Source organism: Schistocerca gregaria, chromosome 2 (assembly GCF_023897955.1).
Source record: "Schistocerca gregaria isolate iqSchGreg1 chromosome 2, iqSchGreg1.2, whole genome shotgun sequence".
NCBI lineage: Eukaryota > Metazoa > Arthropoda > Insecta > Orthoptera > Acrididae > Schistocerca > Schistocerca gregaria.
The window spans coordinates 561,067,470-561,083,726 of NC_064921.1; the positions used below are offsets into that span (position 1 = coordinate 561,067,470).

A 16,257-nucleotide genomic window follows, 5' to 3' on the forward strand; every position below is an offset into this window, starting at 1 on the left:
AATGAAAACAAAAAATTAATGCTTTCCGCAAATCATCACTTTCTGGTACAAAATTCGACATTGTTAACATGATGAAAACATATGATGTTGTTTGTTCCATGACTTGATGTATACTAAATATCTTTGACAGATGTCATACCAACCAAACAAAAAAAATTAAGGCTCACTCACAACAAATGTTCCCTATTGACACATTTGTATCTTAACGCTCATTTCATACCGGTACACCCGGTATCGATATGCACTGCTATTGCTGCTCACAGGCAGGTAAGGCAGGAAGTTAGTGATGCCAGTAAATGGAATAATAAAACGAGGCAGCAGTACCATAATAGAAGATGACAAACAATAAATGAGATAAACGTGAGCCGTGCACAGCTCAGCCTCTTTACGATAAACTGGCAGATGTCTAAAGGACTTGTGATTAGGATCACAGAATGTTCTAACTCTCTGTTGTGCTGGAGGTTTAAAGAAATTACTTGATGAGGTGTATGAGTGCCAACCAGGTATTACAGCTATTCAAGATGTGAGATGTTTTGGTATTGGTTTTATTGTAAATAAGAAGAAAAAATATCTTATTGTGGACTTCCAGGTGAAATCACACAGACTGTATAGACTCAGAATCAGAGGAAAATTTTTCAACTACAGTCTTACATGCACTCATGCCTCAAATGAAGAGAAGACTGGAGAAGAGGAGGTTGCCTTTTATGATAAGTTAGATGAAGTACACAATGGCTTTTCAGGAGAATAGTGTAGGATAATTTTTGGAGATATGAATGCTAAAATAGAAAAATAAGATGAATATCAGTCTTGTATTGGTAAATACAGCCTTCATGGTAGCTCAATGAGAGTGGCATCAGACTTGCACACTTTGCTTCTTCAAGAAATACAGTAGTGGGCAGGACAATTTTTAACCACAAAAATACACATAAAATGACTTGGAAATCTCCAGATGAAAACACTTTTATCAGACCAACCATCTCCTAATGCAAAACATCTGTCCAATCTAATCGATGTTAGAAATTAGATAAGTGCTAATGTTGACAATTAGAACTTGAATATCTATTACAAGGAAGGTACAAGGATCTCATGCAAGAAAATTCCATGTTAATACTCTCAAGGAGCTTGAGTCTACTCAGAGAGTCTCTGACCTACTTAAGAAAGACCTGCCACAATTTCCTGACAGTGAAAGTATTGAGGAAATATGGAAGAACCTAAAGGACATCCTTACAAAAGCTGGTGATAAGGGTCTAGGAAGAGTAAATTGAGCCATACGTAATGGTTGATTTGATGAAGAGTATACGCTACTAACAGCAATTAAAAATGAAGCCTTTAGGAGAATGCTTCAGGTAAACCATATCTGAAGGTCTGTAGAAGGTTATAGAGTAGCAAGAAGAGAAGGAAGGGGGCTGCACAAAAAGAAAAAGAGAGAGCATGAAAGGAAAGAACTGGAAGAAATGGAACAGCTGGAGAAGATGAATGAAGTGAGAGCTTTTTATCTGAATTTAAATAAGACCTGAAAGGAAGTCCAACCAAGAATGAATTTATGTAGAAGTACAGGTTGTTCAATTTTGAGTAGTGATGAAGCAATATACTGAAGATGGGACCAGCACTTCGACAAACTGTCAAATCATGGTACAGATGAAAACCAAGGAATCTTACCCTCTGTAAATACAAGGAACTCAGAAGCAGAGGAACCAGTACCAACTGCTGATGAAGTGGAGGCAGCCATCAAGAATCCAAAGAATAATATGGCCTAGGAATGGATCTACTACAAGCAGAACTCATTAAAAATGCAGGAAAGGAATTTTTCAAACATCTGCACAAGCTTGTATTTAAGATTTGGATAGATGGAAATATTGCTTATGAATGAAACATAGATGTCATACACCCAATACACAAGAAAGGTGATACTATAGTGTTCTCTAACTACATAGGAATTTGCCTCTGACCTACAGCATACAAAATGTTCTGAAACATCCTTTTTAATAGGCTTCTAGCTTCATCAAGAAAGATCTACTGTTGATAAAATCTTCATGATATGGCAAATACTAGAAAAATGGAAAGAAAAGGGATTGATATGTATCACCTCTTAGTAGACTTAAGATCAGTCTATAACAGTATTGACAAAACACACAGAGTCAAATTAAAATACAGAATAAATTACAAGTGCTGTGATCGCAAAAAATGGAGGTGCGTTATCCTGCCTTCTGTTAATATGGCCTTGGAAAAGGTTATAAGTGATTCGGTCATCAGCACAAGAGGGACTATCCTGTACAAATCAGTTCATATGCTGGCATATGCGGATGATATTGATATAATTGCAAGTATGCCAACAACAATGAACGACTCTACAAGTCTTGAAAGAGCTACTACAAAAATGAACCTACAGACAAATGAAGGGAAAATTAGGTGTATGCCTCTAACTAAGAAAGATTATACAAATGTACCCTCATCCCCACAAACTGATTCATATAACCTTGATGCTGTGCATAGTTTCACTTACCTTGGATCAGAAGTAAACTGTGAGAACAGCTCTGAAATAAAAATGAATATTGTCCACCAGCAAGTGCTACAATGGCCACAGAAAACTTTTGAAATCTAAGTTGCTGTTCAGGAAAAGTAAAATTATGATGTATATAGTTTTAGTATGACCAGTTCTAACATGTGGTGCTAAACATGAACATTAACAAAATTTGATGAAAGGCAGCTGAGCTTGTTTGAAAGAAAGGTCTTGAGCAAATTCTTGGGAAAGTGAAACAAAATTGTGTTTGGAGGAGGACATTCAACTATGAATCACATAATCAGTATAAAGAACCATATATTGTTAGTTACATTAAGACTGAAAGGCTCAAACAGACAAAACAAATACTGAGAGCAAACAATGTAATTATTAAGAAGATATCCAACACAGTGCCTGATGGAACCAGGAGAGTTGTAAGACCAAGGCAAGAGTGGGAGGAAGATGTCAGAGAGGATGTAAGAAAAATTGGAAGTCAAAACTGAGCAATTCAGCACTAAACAGGGAAGAATGGAATCATCTTCTATTGATGGCCAAGACTTGCAGAAGGCTGCTACATCAGTGATGATGATATTGGTGATGATTATAGACTAAAAGATGGGGATCCCACCTCTGATACCAGCTTGCACTGGGTATCAGATGTAAATTTAAGGGATATCAAGATGTGGACATCCAAATGGAGTGTCAGTTTGAATAAAAGATAGACTTAAGGACTTCTCATTATATTCTGAAATATATGTAAACAGTAGTGCATGTCCTGGTGTAGGAAAACAGACAACCAGTCTATCAGGCTGGTCATATATGATGTTGTTTTGCAGTGGAACAAAGTCCAAGAGCAATTGGAGAGAGAGGAAAGGATGGACATCACACTTAGCTGAGAATCAGAGAGAGCATCCATTTGTTGGCCTGATGCTCTGGCCATGTCCCACAGCCAGTATGTGATTCCAAACCCATACTCCTAACTGGTCTCTAAGACAAGTAAGGGGAGCTTTGTCAATCAGTGTATTTCATAAAAACAAGCAACGTCTGCTAAGACAATGATTTTACTTGCCACATACGGCATACTATACTAGCCACCAACAGAATAGAGGACCACCTTTCCGAGAAATAACATTGTAGCTACAGCTGAATTTGGTTTCAATGAGGCTTTTCTACAGAGAAAGCAATATCTGGTCTTATGGAATTATTTGTAATGGAAGTAAACAGACAAATTATCCTTTTAACAATTTACATGATCTTGCTAAGTCCTTTGAACATGCAAATTGCAAAATCCTGTTAAGTAAACTAAAATCGTATGAGGTTAAAGCATTCCTTATGCATGAATGGAGTTTTATTTGTTATTTTAATATTATTCATCAGTCGCTGATCATGTACACTGAAGTGCGTAAGAAACTGGTGGATTCAAATACAGAGATATATAAACAGGCAGAATATGGCACTGTGGTCATCAATGCCTATTTAAGACAAGTTGAAGTCCCTGGATGCATTTCCATTGAGATAATACAGGTTTTAATTTAGAGGGAAGATGCAGTTAGTATTTTCATTTCTCTGAAATGTGGCTTGTATGCCTTTCTGTTTGGAATAAGTGCAATTGTTCACATCTCTTTTTCCAACATAAATGCTGTTTCTGAACCAGTTAGCTGACAGGATCTTTCTGTAAGCTAAGTGATATTGGAAGAATCCTAGTACGAACACTGAAGCTGTCCTTCACTCACTCGGGATTTTAATTTGTTAATTTGTGTAATAATTAAATCACTCATGAAAACAGATGACCACATTAGTAAATTATGCAATAGAACTAAATCTAAATTCAGAGTGGGAAAACGTTAAATATGATGTGCTACAAGGTTTAGTATCAGGTTGACTCATGTTCTTGCTTCTGCATAAATGATTTACCAGGAACATCCAAAAACTAATGTTCACTAATGGCACAAGCATAGTGATAATGGGCTAAAACTCATTTGTGCCAAACACAGTTGGGAGTACATAGCAGTGTTACAATTGGTACACAGCCAACAGCTTAAGACTTGATCTTACAAAAACTTGTATTTTCCAATTCCAAACAAATGAAAATGACTTCCGAGTACCAGAAATAGAGATCCACAGACATACACTTGATAAGGCTGCATTGATGAATTTCCTGGGCATCCATATGGATAATGAACTGAGATGGCACCAGCATGTGGATAAGTTAACCAAGAAAGCTCAGTTTTGCATGTGTTGCATTTACAAAATGCTCTCATTGTGTTTATCTACAGAAGGGATTGCTAGCATGCTTAGCATACTTTCACTCAGTATTGTCCTGGGGCATAGTCTTCTCTGGCATTGCAGCTAGGTTGAAAAAAGTATGTATTCTACAAGAAAGCATTGTGAGAATGTTTTATAAAGTTGATAACTGAATATCATGTTGAAGCCTATCCAAGGACTTACGGATTGTTGCACAGTCATGCCGATACATGTACTCCCTAGTGGTATTTGTGCTTAATAACAAGTGGTGATTTAGGATGAATTCTCCAGTTCACAACCATAATACTAGAAGGAAAAATAATATTCATATATGCCTTGACTCCCTCTATATGGCACAAAGTGGATTTTTTTACTCTGAAACACACTGCTAGTGAATATCAAGCAGGGAATAAAAAACTCAGAAATATTCCAAATTAATGTGACAGATTTCCTCATTGGGCTCCCCTTCTACAATCTTTTTCTACTTTCTGACCATTGTTGTGACCCTCAGACCCACATCACCACCCCCACCTCCCCTGCCTTTCAGCCCAATTAAGATTTGATGGGATGGTGTCTGGTCAGCTCTGGATGGTGAGCTACAGCAATATCAGGTGGAAGAACTGTGGAACACATTCCATCTGTAGATGATGTTTCTATGCAGTTCCATGTTTCTAGGCACCACAGATCAGTGAATTGCAGGTAAAAGTTAGCCTCTATTCAGTTTTGTGTATGACATATAAACTGTAGCCCTAGGATATAGGAATAAACCTTGTTCGTGTGTGTATCACTGGTTCAGGGTGCTCATTTTCCTGTTTTATGAAGTGCATGATCTTGAGCTATCGATCAAGTGGTCATAATTTTCACTACTTTGTCATTATTATATACCACAGAGAAGAGCACTGTATGAATCGAAAAGAGTTCCTAATGTTCGATGCTGGAATAAAACTTGTAGATATTTTACTATCAACCATCATTTCTCTAACTACCATATAATAACTTCTGTTCATACACCATATCAAATAGAACTTTGCAGATTTATGCCTAGATAGATAAAGAGAGAGAGAGAGAGAGAGAGAGAGAGAGAGAGAGAGAGAGAGAGAGAGAGAGAGAGAGAGAGGGAGGGAGAGAGAGAGAGAGAGAGGACAAAAATCAGAATCTCTGAAGGTTACTATTCTGGAAATACAAAATGTGTTTTTATGGCATAGTATAAAATGAAGAGTGAGATATAAAATGAAAAAATGTCACATTATGTTTTATTAGTGTCTGATATCAAAGCACCAAGACTTGCAAAGCTTATCATTTAATGTAAAACAAGTACTTTACCATACGGGCAAGCAGGACATGATGGATAATTTGCCCCTGGTGGATCAGCACAGCCCATATCAACGCTATATGGAATACCAAGGTAAGTTTGGAAACCTTTATCCAGTGGCTGGTGACCAGGTTGAGTACCAAGATGCCATTTTCCTGGAAAATGTTCCTATTTATTCAGTGATTGTATCACAAACTACAAACCATGCATAGAAAAGCAATAGTACCTAAAAATAATCACCAGAAATTGTAATAGTAACAATACTTATATAAAAAACAGGATCGCCACTATTTCAAATACAAATACATTTGGTCTGCAGAAGAAAAGTTTTTGTGATGGTAAAAACTGCTTGACTGCAGTAAAATTCATTGGCATACACAAGTATTAGTATATGTGTATTTAAAATGACTGAAGTCCAGGCTGTTTCTGAAAAAAAAAACAAGCAACATTTTGTCTGAACTGTGATTCTGACATGCACAGTTTTACATGCAAATTTTGCTATGAGGAATAAAGCTTGTTCAGGCTCAAAACATAGTGAACAAATAGAATCTCCACAATTCTGGAACATTTTTCAACTTGCATCTCCTGACAAAGATGTTTTACTTCAATATTTCTCATCTCACTGTACCTGAGAGTTTCATTCTTAAACTCTCCAGTGTAACTTGTCTCAGCCCAAATTTGAGGTATTCCAAACTTCTATTTTCATACGATGTCTAACATTCAACAATATTATGAAAACATTAGTAGCCAGTTGCAACTCACACACACATGACCACAGTTGCTAGCAGCTAAAGTCAGACTGCAAACATCTGGGCATGATGGGAGAGGCATCCGTGTGGTGGGAGTAAGGAAGAGGCTGGGGCAGGGAGGCAAAGAGATAATAGGGTAGTCAAGGGAGGGGGGGGGGGGGGAGCAGTAAAATACTGCTTGTGGGAGTGTACAGGTAAGAGGTGGAGAGAGGGTAGGGCTCCGAGGTGCAGTTGGGAGGTTAGAAGATGGGCAGGTGGGAGGGGGCAGGGGTAGTTGCAGAAAAACAGGAGAAGTAAAAAGACTTGAGGGTGCATTGGTGAAGTAAAGGGCTGTGTAGTGCTAGAATGGGAATGAGGAAGGGGTAGATCGTAAGGACAATGACTAACAAAGTTTGAGGCCAAGAGGGTCATGGGAATGTAGGATGTACTGCAGGGAGAGTTCGCAACTGCACAATTCAGAAAAGCTGGTGTTGGTGGGAAGGATCCAGGTGGCACAAGCTATGAAGCAGTCATTGAAATGTCATGTTGGGTGGTACACTCAGCAGTGAGGTGATCCAGTTGTTTGTGGCAACAGTTTGGAGGTGGCCATTCATGTGGAGAGACAGCTTGTTGTTTGTTATGTGCATGTAGAATCCAGTGGTGTGGCTGTAGCTTAGCTTGTAGATCATATGACTGGTTTCACAGGTAGCCCCATCTTAAATGAGGTAGGTGTTGTTTGTGACCAGACTGGAGTAGGTGGTAGTTGGGGGATGTATGGGACAGGTCTTGCATCGAGGTCTTTACAGTGATATGAGCCATGAGGCAAGTGGTTGGGAGCAGGGGTTGTGTAGGGATGGTCAAGGATACTGCATAGGTTCATTGGGTGGCAGAATACCATTGTGGGAAGGAGAATGGATAGGACATTTCTCATTTCAGGGCGTGATGAGAGGTATTCAAAACCCTAATGAAGAATGTAGTTCCGTTGCTCCAGGCCTAGGTGGTTCTGAGTCATGGGGGGAATGATCCTCTGTGGCCGGATCATGGGATTTTAGATGTGTTGGACGACTGGGAAGACAAGGCATGGGATATCTGTTTTTGCACAAGGTCGGGGGTATATCTACATTTATCCACCACCATTGACCCTTGCTCTTTCCATCTGTGTCAGTACAGAAAAGTCTTCTTTTTGACTCCAGAACCTAAACAGATCCAAAACACAGTCATCAACCTTTCTTCTGACAGCCTTAGCCCCACAAAAGTATCAGTCCTTTCCGAATGCCTCACCTATCCCCCACTCCCAAATTCTATCATGCAGGACTTCTCTCTTCTCCCTGCCTCTACAGTGGAAACACCTTTTTTTTTCACCAATCCTACCAATAAGACTCAACCAAAGATCAATGTTGAACTTTATCTGACTCAGTTTAGTCCTCCACCCAACCGTGATCCAACTCCACCATCCTCAAATCAATCCCTGTTAACTATCCAGAATTCCTTAACCTCAAATCTTGCCTCACCCTCAGTTCCCGAATCCCTCAACATGCAAACTAACCTTACATCTGCAGAAAGAGCTGCAATCCACCACCTAATAACTGATCCTGACCTTACAATTCTACCTGTTGAAAAAGGCTGTACCACTATTGTTTTGAACTAATTACCTGGCAGAATTACAGAATTACCTGGCAGAAGGACCCCACCAGCTGTCACCTTCATCCACCTACAAATCCTGCCACAGTGACCCCATTCCAAAAAACCAGTATGATCTCCAGTCTCTCCTGTAATACTTAGGCACATCCCAGAACCTCTTCCCAGAGTCCCTCTCCCTTCTCACCCCCTACCATTTCCCATACTCCTACCTTCTACATGCTTCCTAAAGGCCATTATCCAACCTCCCAGGGAGCCCCATTGAGACCAGCTACTGTGCCACTACTGAGAGTGCTTCCTCAACTATATCCTCATCCACAATTACTTCGCCTTTGAGGATATAACTTACAAACAAATCCAGGGTACGGTTACAGGCATTCACATGGCACCATCCTATACCAACCTATTCATGTGCCATCTAGAGGAAACTTCCTAAACACCAAGAATCCCAAACCCCACATCTGTTTCAGATTAACTGATGACATCATTGTGATCTGGATGAGGGTGAGGACACCCTATCCTCATTCCTCCAGATCCTCAACACCTTCCTCCCCATTCACTTAAGCTGATCCTACTCAACCCAATAAGTCACTCTCTTTGTTGTTGAGCTTCACCTCAAAGATAGCTACATCAGTACCTCTGTACATATCAAACCTACCAACCACCAGCAATACCTCCATTTCAACAGCTGCCACCCATTCTGTACCAAGTAGTTCCTTCCATATAGCCCAGCTAACCATGGCTGTTGCATCTGTAGTGATGAGCAATCCCTCTCAAAATATACTGAGGGTTTTATTGAGGCCCACATAGACTATGATTACCCTCCCAATCTTTTACAAAAACAGATCTCCCATGCCTTAACTTCCCAGCCACCCACCTTCTTCAAAATCCCACAATCCAGCCACAGAGGAGCATTCCCCTCATGATTCAGTACCACCAAGGGCTGGAACAACCAAAACACATTCTCCTCCAGAGTTTTGACTACCTCTCGTCATGCAAAGAAATCAGAAATGTCATACCCACTATTCTTCCCACCCCACCCACAGTGGTATTCCACTGACAACTGAACCTACACAATATCCTCATCCATCCCTTGCCTCATGGCTCGTATTCCTGTATTAGACCTAGACGCAAGACCTGTCCTATACATCCTCCCACCACCATCTACTCCAGTCAGGTCACAAACATCACCTATCCCATCAAAGACATGACTACCTGTGGAACCAGTCATGTGATCTACAAGCTAAGCTACAGCCACTCCACTGCATTCTATATGGGTATGGCAACCAACAAGCTGTCTTACACACTTGACCTCTTAGCCACAAACAATCCAGAGCTAATAGAGAGCATCAAGTCTGATACAGGGATTAGTGATCACAAGGTCGTTATGGCTAGGCTCAATGCCGTTTCTTCCAAATCCACCAGAAACAAACAAAAATAATTTTATTTAAAAAAGTGGATAAAGTGTCACTAGAAGCGTTCCTGAGAGGCAATCTCTATTCCTTCTGAACTGACTATGCAAATGTAGATAAGATGTGGCTGAAATTCAAAGATATACACTCCTGGAAATTGAAATAAGAACACCGCGAATTCATTGTCCCAGGAAGGGGAAACTTTATTGACACATTCCTGGGGTCAGATACATCACATGATCACACTGACAGAAACACAGGCACATAGACACAGGCAACAGAGCATGCACAATGTCGGCACTAGTACAGTGTATATCCACCTTTCGCAGCAATGCAGGCTGCTATTCTCCCATGGAGACGATCGTAGAGATGCTGGATGTAGTCCTGTGGAATGGCTTACCATGCCATTTCCACCTGGCGCCTCAGTTGGACCAGCGTTCGTGCTGGACATGCAGACCGCGTGAGACGACGCTTCATTCAGTCCCAAACATGCTCAATGGGGGACAGATCCGGAGATCTTGCTGGCCAGGGTAGTTGACTTACACCTTCTAGAGAATGTTGGGTGGCACGGGATATATGCGGAAGTTCATTGTCCTGTTGGAACAGCAAGTTCCCTTGCCGGTCTAGGAATGGTAGAACGATGGGTTCGATGACGGTTTGGATGTCCCGTGCACTATTCAGTGTCCCCTCGACGATCACCAGAGGTGTACGGCCAGTGTAGGAGATCGCTCCCCACACCATGATGCCGGGTGTTGGCCCTGTGTGCCTCGGTCGTATGCAGTCCTGCTCACCTGCACGGCGCCAAACACGCATACGACCATCATTGGCACCAAGGCAGAAGCGACTCTCATCGCTGAAGACGACACGTCTCCATTCGTCCCTCCATTCACGCCTGTCGCGACACCACTGGAGGCGGGCTGCACGATGTTGGGGCATGAGCGGAAGATGGCCTAATGGTGTGCGGGACCGTAGCCCAGCTTCATGGAGACGGTTGCTAATGGTCCTCGCCGATACCCCAGGAGCAACAGTGTCCCTAATTTGCTGGGAATTGGCGGTGCGGTCCCCTACGGCACTGCGTAGGATCCTATGGTCTTGGCGTGCGTCGCTGCGGTCCGGTCCCAGGTCGACGGGCACGTGCACCTTCCGCCGACCACTGGCGACAACATCGATGTACTGTGGAGACCTCACGCCCCACGTGTTGAGCAATTCGGCGGTACGTCCACCCGGCAGCCTGCGTGCCCACTATACGCCCTTGCTCAAAGTCCGTCAACTGCACATACGGTTCATGTCCACGCTGCCGCGGCATGCTACCAGTGTTAAAGACTGCGATGGAGCTCCGTATGCCACGGCAAACTGGCTGACACTGACGGCGGCGGTGCACAAATGCTGCGCAGCTAGCGCCATTCGACGGCCAACACCACGGTTGCTGGTGTGTCCGCTGTGCCGTGCGTGTGATCATTGCTTGTACAGCACTCTCGCAGTGTCTGGAGCAAGTATGGTGGGTCTGACACACTGGTGTCAATGTGTTCTTTTTTTCCATTTCCAGGAGTGTAGTATCAACAGCAATTGAGAGATTCATACCTCATAAATTGGTAAGAGATGGAACTGATCCCCCATGGTACACAAAACAGGTCCGATCGCTGTTGCAGAGGCAACAGAAAAAGCATGCGAAGTTCAGAAGAACGCGAAATCCCGAAGATTGGCTAAAATTTACAGACATGTACAGACTTCAATGCAAGGTGCCTTTAATAGGTTCCACAACAAAATATTGTCACGAAATTTGGTAGAAAATCAGAAGAAATTTTGGTCATATGTAAAGTACACAAGCGCAAGACGCAGTCAATACCTTCGCTGCGCAGTGCCGATGGTACTGTTATCGATGACTGTGCTGCTAAAGCGGAGTTATTGAATTCAATTTTCCAAAATTCCTTCTCCAGGGAAGACGAATGGAATATTCCAGAGTTTGAAACACAAACAGCTGCTAGCATGAGTTTCTTAGAAGTAGATACCTTAGGGGTTGTGAAGCAACTCTGGAAACGGGCAAGTCTTCAGGTCCAGATTGTATACTGATTAGGTTCCTTTCAGATTATGCTGATACAATAGCTCCCTACTTAGCACTCATATACAACCGCTCGCTCACCGATTGAGCTGTACCTGCAGATTGGAAAATTGCGCAGGTCGCACCAGTATTTAAGAAGGGTAGTAGCAGTAATCCATCAAACTACAGACCTATATCATTGACGTCGGTTTGCAGTAGGGTTTTGGAGCATATACTGTATTCAAACATTATGAATTACCTCCAAGGAAACCATCTATTGATACGTAATCAGCATGGTTTCAGAAAACATTGATCTTATGCACAAAGCAATGGCCGCTATTGACAGGGGATCTCAAGTTGATTCTGTATTTCTAGATTTCTGGAAAGCTTTTGACACCGTTCCTCACAAGCAACTTCTAATCAAGCTGCGGACCTATGGGGTATCGTCTCAGTTGTGCGACTGGATTCATGATTTCCTGTCAGGAAAGTCACAGTTCATAGTAATAGATGACAAATCATTGAGTAAAACAGAAGTGATATCAGGTGTTCCCCTGGGAAGCGTCCTGGGACCTCTGCTGTTCCTGATCTATATAAATGACCTGAGTGACAATCTGAGCAGTCCTGTTAGGTAGTTCGCACATGATGCTGTAATTTACCATCTAGTAAGGTCATCCGAAGACCAGTATCAGTTGCAAAGCGATTTAGAAAAGACTGCTGTATGGTATGGCAGTTGACGTTAAATAACGAAAAGTGTGAGGTGATCCACATGAGTTCCAAAAGAAATCCGTTGGAATTCAATAACTCTATAAATAGTACAATTCTCTAGGCAGTCGATTCAACTAAGTACTTGGGTGTAAAAATTATGAACAACTTCAGTTGGAAAGACCCTGCGCTGTTCGGGAGTGTAATGGTAGGGAGAGAGTATGATTGTGGTTCGATGAACCCTGTGACAAGCACTTAAATGTCAATTGTTGAGTAATCATGTAGATGTAGATGTAGATGTCTGTCCACATGAGTGGACACTGCCGAACTGTTTCCAAGAAACAACTAGACCACCCCACTGCTGAGCACACTACCCAACATGACATTCTTCATTTCAATGACTGCTTCATGGCTTGTGCTACCTGGATCCTTCCCACTGTGGTGTCACTGCCAGACACCACACTTGCTAGGTGGTAGCCTTTAAATCGGCTGTGGTCTATTAGTATACGTCGGACCCGCGTGTCGCCACTATCAGTGATTGCAGACTGAGCGCCTCCACACGGCAGGTCTAGAGAGACTTCCTAGCACTTGCCCCAGTTGTACAGCTGACTTTGCTGCCGATGGTTCACTGCCTACTTATGTTCTCATTTGCCGAGATGATAGTTTAGCATAGCCTGCAGCTACGTCATTTGCTACGACCTAGCAAGGCGCCATTATCTGTTACTATTGATATTGTGAAATCATGTACCGTCAAGACCGACGTTCATCGTTAATGGATTAAAGTTAAGTATTCCACGAGCTACGTCTGTTTTTCTAAAGTCTAATTTCCTTGTCCTGTTCCAGACCTCACGCCAGCCTGCGTGAGCTAAAACTCGTGCCTTTGCTGCCGATGGTTCACTGCCTACTTATGTTCTCATTTGCCGAGATGATAGTTTAGCATAGCCTTCAGCTACGTCATTTGCTATGACCTAGCAAGGCGCCATTATCTGTTACTATTGATATTGTGAAATCATGTACCGTCAAGACCGACGTTCATCGTTAATGGATTAAAGTTAAGTATTCCACGAGCTACGTCTGTTTTTCTAAAGTCTAATTTCCTTGTCCTGTTCCAGACCTCACGCCAGCCTGCGTGAGCTAAAACTCGTGCCTTTTGGCCTCCTCTAGTAACATGGTGCTGGCTCTCCTGCCAACCACAAAACCCACCAACACCAACTTTTCTGAACTGTGCTGGTGGGAACTCTCCCTATGGTATATCCTACGTTCAAATAACCCCTCTGGCCTCAGCCTTCATTAATCATTGTCTTTACTCATCTAGCCCCTTCCCTGTTCCCATTTCATCATTACCCAGCCTTCTGTTCCATCAATGTACCCTCAGTCATTTCACTTTTCTCCTTTTTCCACCCCCCCCCCCTCCACCCCCCACCCTCGTACCTTGTACTCCCCTGCCCTCTGTCTGACATCCAGACTGTACGTAGCTGCCCTACCCTCTCCCCACCTCATCCCTGTATGCTCCCACAAGCACCACTTTACCATCCTCCACCCCTACTCTGATATCCCTTCCCCTCCCCACCCCAGCTGCCTCCTTACCCCCACCACCTGCTTGCATCTCCTATCATGCGCTGCTGCTCACAGTCTAGCTTCAGCTGCCAGCAACTGTGGTCAAAGCTCAATTTCCAACAGTCTTTTTATTGTGCCTATCTGTGACTCACCATCTCCACTATATGGTGTGTAGCAACTATCCTTTTGATGATGTTTTTACATTCCATCCTGTATTTTCCATTGTGTGATAATTAATATTCACATTTTTTTGTTTAATGACAGTAATTCTTATGACCAATACTTACTCCATTGTGTTTAACTGTTAGAGTCTTCAGCTACAGTTAATAATGTACAGCTTGCTTGAATCCTCTAGCTGATACTTTACACAATTAAGAAATTACATTTTAGTTACAATATAAGTAATTACATTGAATTTGTATTGCACAAAATGTTAATTATTTTTCTTTCTGTTTCCATAATGGGGTTTGAAAATTAAATTACTTTCCAGGACTATTTTTCATTGTAAAAATATTATCATCATTTCTCTTATTAAAGAAACACAAATTTGCACATTTTCATGCAGAGATGAGGCGAGGTGAGACGTACAAAATTAATACATACCGAACATTCCAGTTCTGTATCCAGCATCCAACAAGATTTCTGCCAGTGTTGTCTCATTTTCAGCAATACCTCCAACAGCATCAGCAGTAAGATGCTTCACAATCCCAGTTCTTAATCCCAGGCGACCTGTCAATAGTGCACCTCGAGAAGGTGTGCATACAGATGACCCTACATGGAAATCTGTGAACCTGTTCCAAATATAAAGACAAAAATGTTATTTAAGAGTAAGAATTGTTTAATTTAACTATATTAGTTGTACTTCACATTAGAAAAGTGTTATACTCTCTGCAATAGTCTGTTAGAGGATAGTGATAGTCATCAAGAAGGAAATCAAAAATCTGTAGATAATCAAAACTAAAGTAAAATAATATGACAACAGCCATGCCTTCTACAATTTATTGGAACACTTGGATTCAGAGGGGTAAATTCTCCATAAGTCAAGTTTCTGTATTAAAGAGAACTTGAGATTGTCAGTGTATCAAGTGGTGTTAGTGGCCCATGTAAAGTAAATCTTTGTTTGGATTATTAGATAAAAAAAACAGTGGTATTTTCAGTGTAGATTTTTACAGTAATGTAGATGTAACTGTCACAATTACTGGTATGAATAGATTAGCATTATTTATAATATGTTAATATATTTCGAAGAAAAAGGAAGCAGTGGCCACTCCTGCCAATTAATGTAAAGCTTGATTCATTCGAAATCCTGATGGCTCCTCTTCATTGGAATTTATGGAATACAATAAGTGAATGAATGAACAAATGACACTAATTTTTGTGCTACTAACAGCTTCTGTACATAACCAACATTTCATAGTATTTTGGCAGAATTCAGTAAAAACGTTTGATGATAGTAACTATTGCAGGCTTTTCTCTTTGAACCTATCATACTGTGTTGATAATTTGTCTTGTGTACTTAACTGGTTTATTTTGTTTCTCAAGAAGTGTCTTGATGCTACTTTTATACCAAGGGGGACCTCTGCTATATGCATTTATTTTGCTAGGTAGATGATTATCTATAGCTCCATCATTGAACTGATCTGCATATTACGTAATTTCTGAACATAGAAAGTATATTGCTTATTTTAAGGCCCTTTGTGCCGTGGTAATCGTTGCTGCTATAACTCAACCATGACTACTAACTCATGTGTATGTGAATGCCCTGAAGGATGTCAAATCTGTTTGTTGCCAACATATTAAATATACTTCTGCCCAGAGTATGATCTTTATTCACAGCATAATAGCTGCTTTGATCCAAAACACAAAATTGCTTAGGAATCTGCTATCAATTTTTCAATATCTACACGTTTCCTCAGTTTTGTTGAAAGATGAATGTGTTCAATAATCTGTGCAACACACATTGACTTGCAGAATTCTCAAGCTGCTACAGACAAGTTTTGGTATATAATTGTTCTTTCTGTTTTGAATATTAATTCATAATAGAAAAGTAGTGAAATCAGTAACATGAAATAAAAATGCAAAAATATCATTGAAGTTTTGTCGTATTGAGCAAATGTTTCTGAGAA

The 16,257-nt window shown here is 41.2% G+C and overlaps 1 protein-coding gene across 1 annotated transcript in view; it reads right to left on the reverse strand.

Annotated features, from left to right (window-relative positions):
* LOC126336234 (arylsulfatase G-like) overlaps positions 1 to 16,257 on the reverse strand; it is a 96,655-nt gene that overhangs the window by 79,203 nt on the left and 1,195 nt on the right. Inside the window, exons 3-4 of the mRNA XM_049999724.1 lie at positions 14,735 to 14,922; positions 6,068 to 6,211 (exon numbers count right to left, since the gene is read on the reverse strand). Of these exons, the coding sequence (XP_049855681.1) occupies positions 6,068 to 6,211; positions 14,735 to 14,922 (332 nt within the window). The remainder of the gene's footprint in view (positions 1 to 6,067; positions 6,212 to 14,734; positions 14,923 to 16,257) is intronic.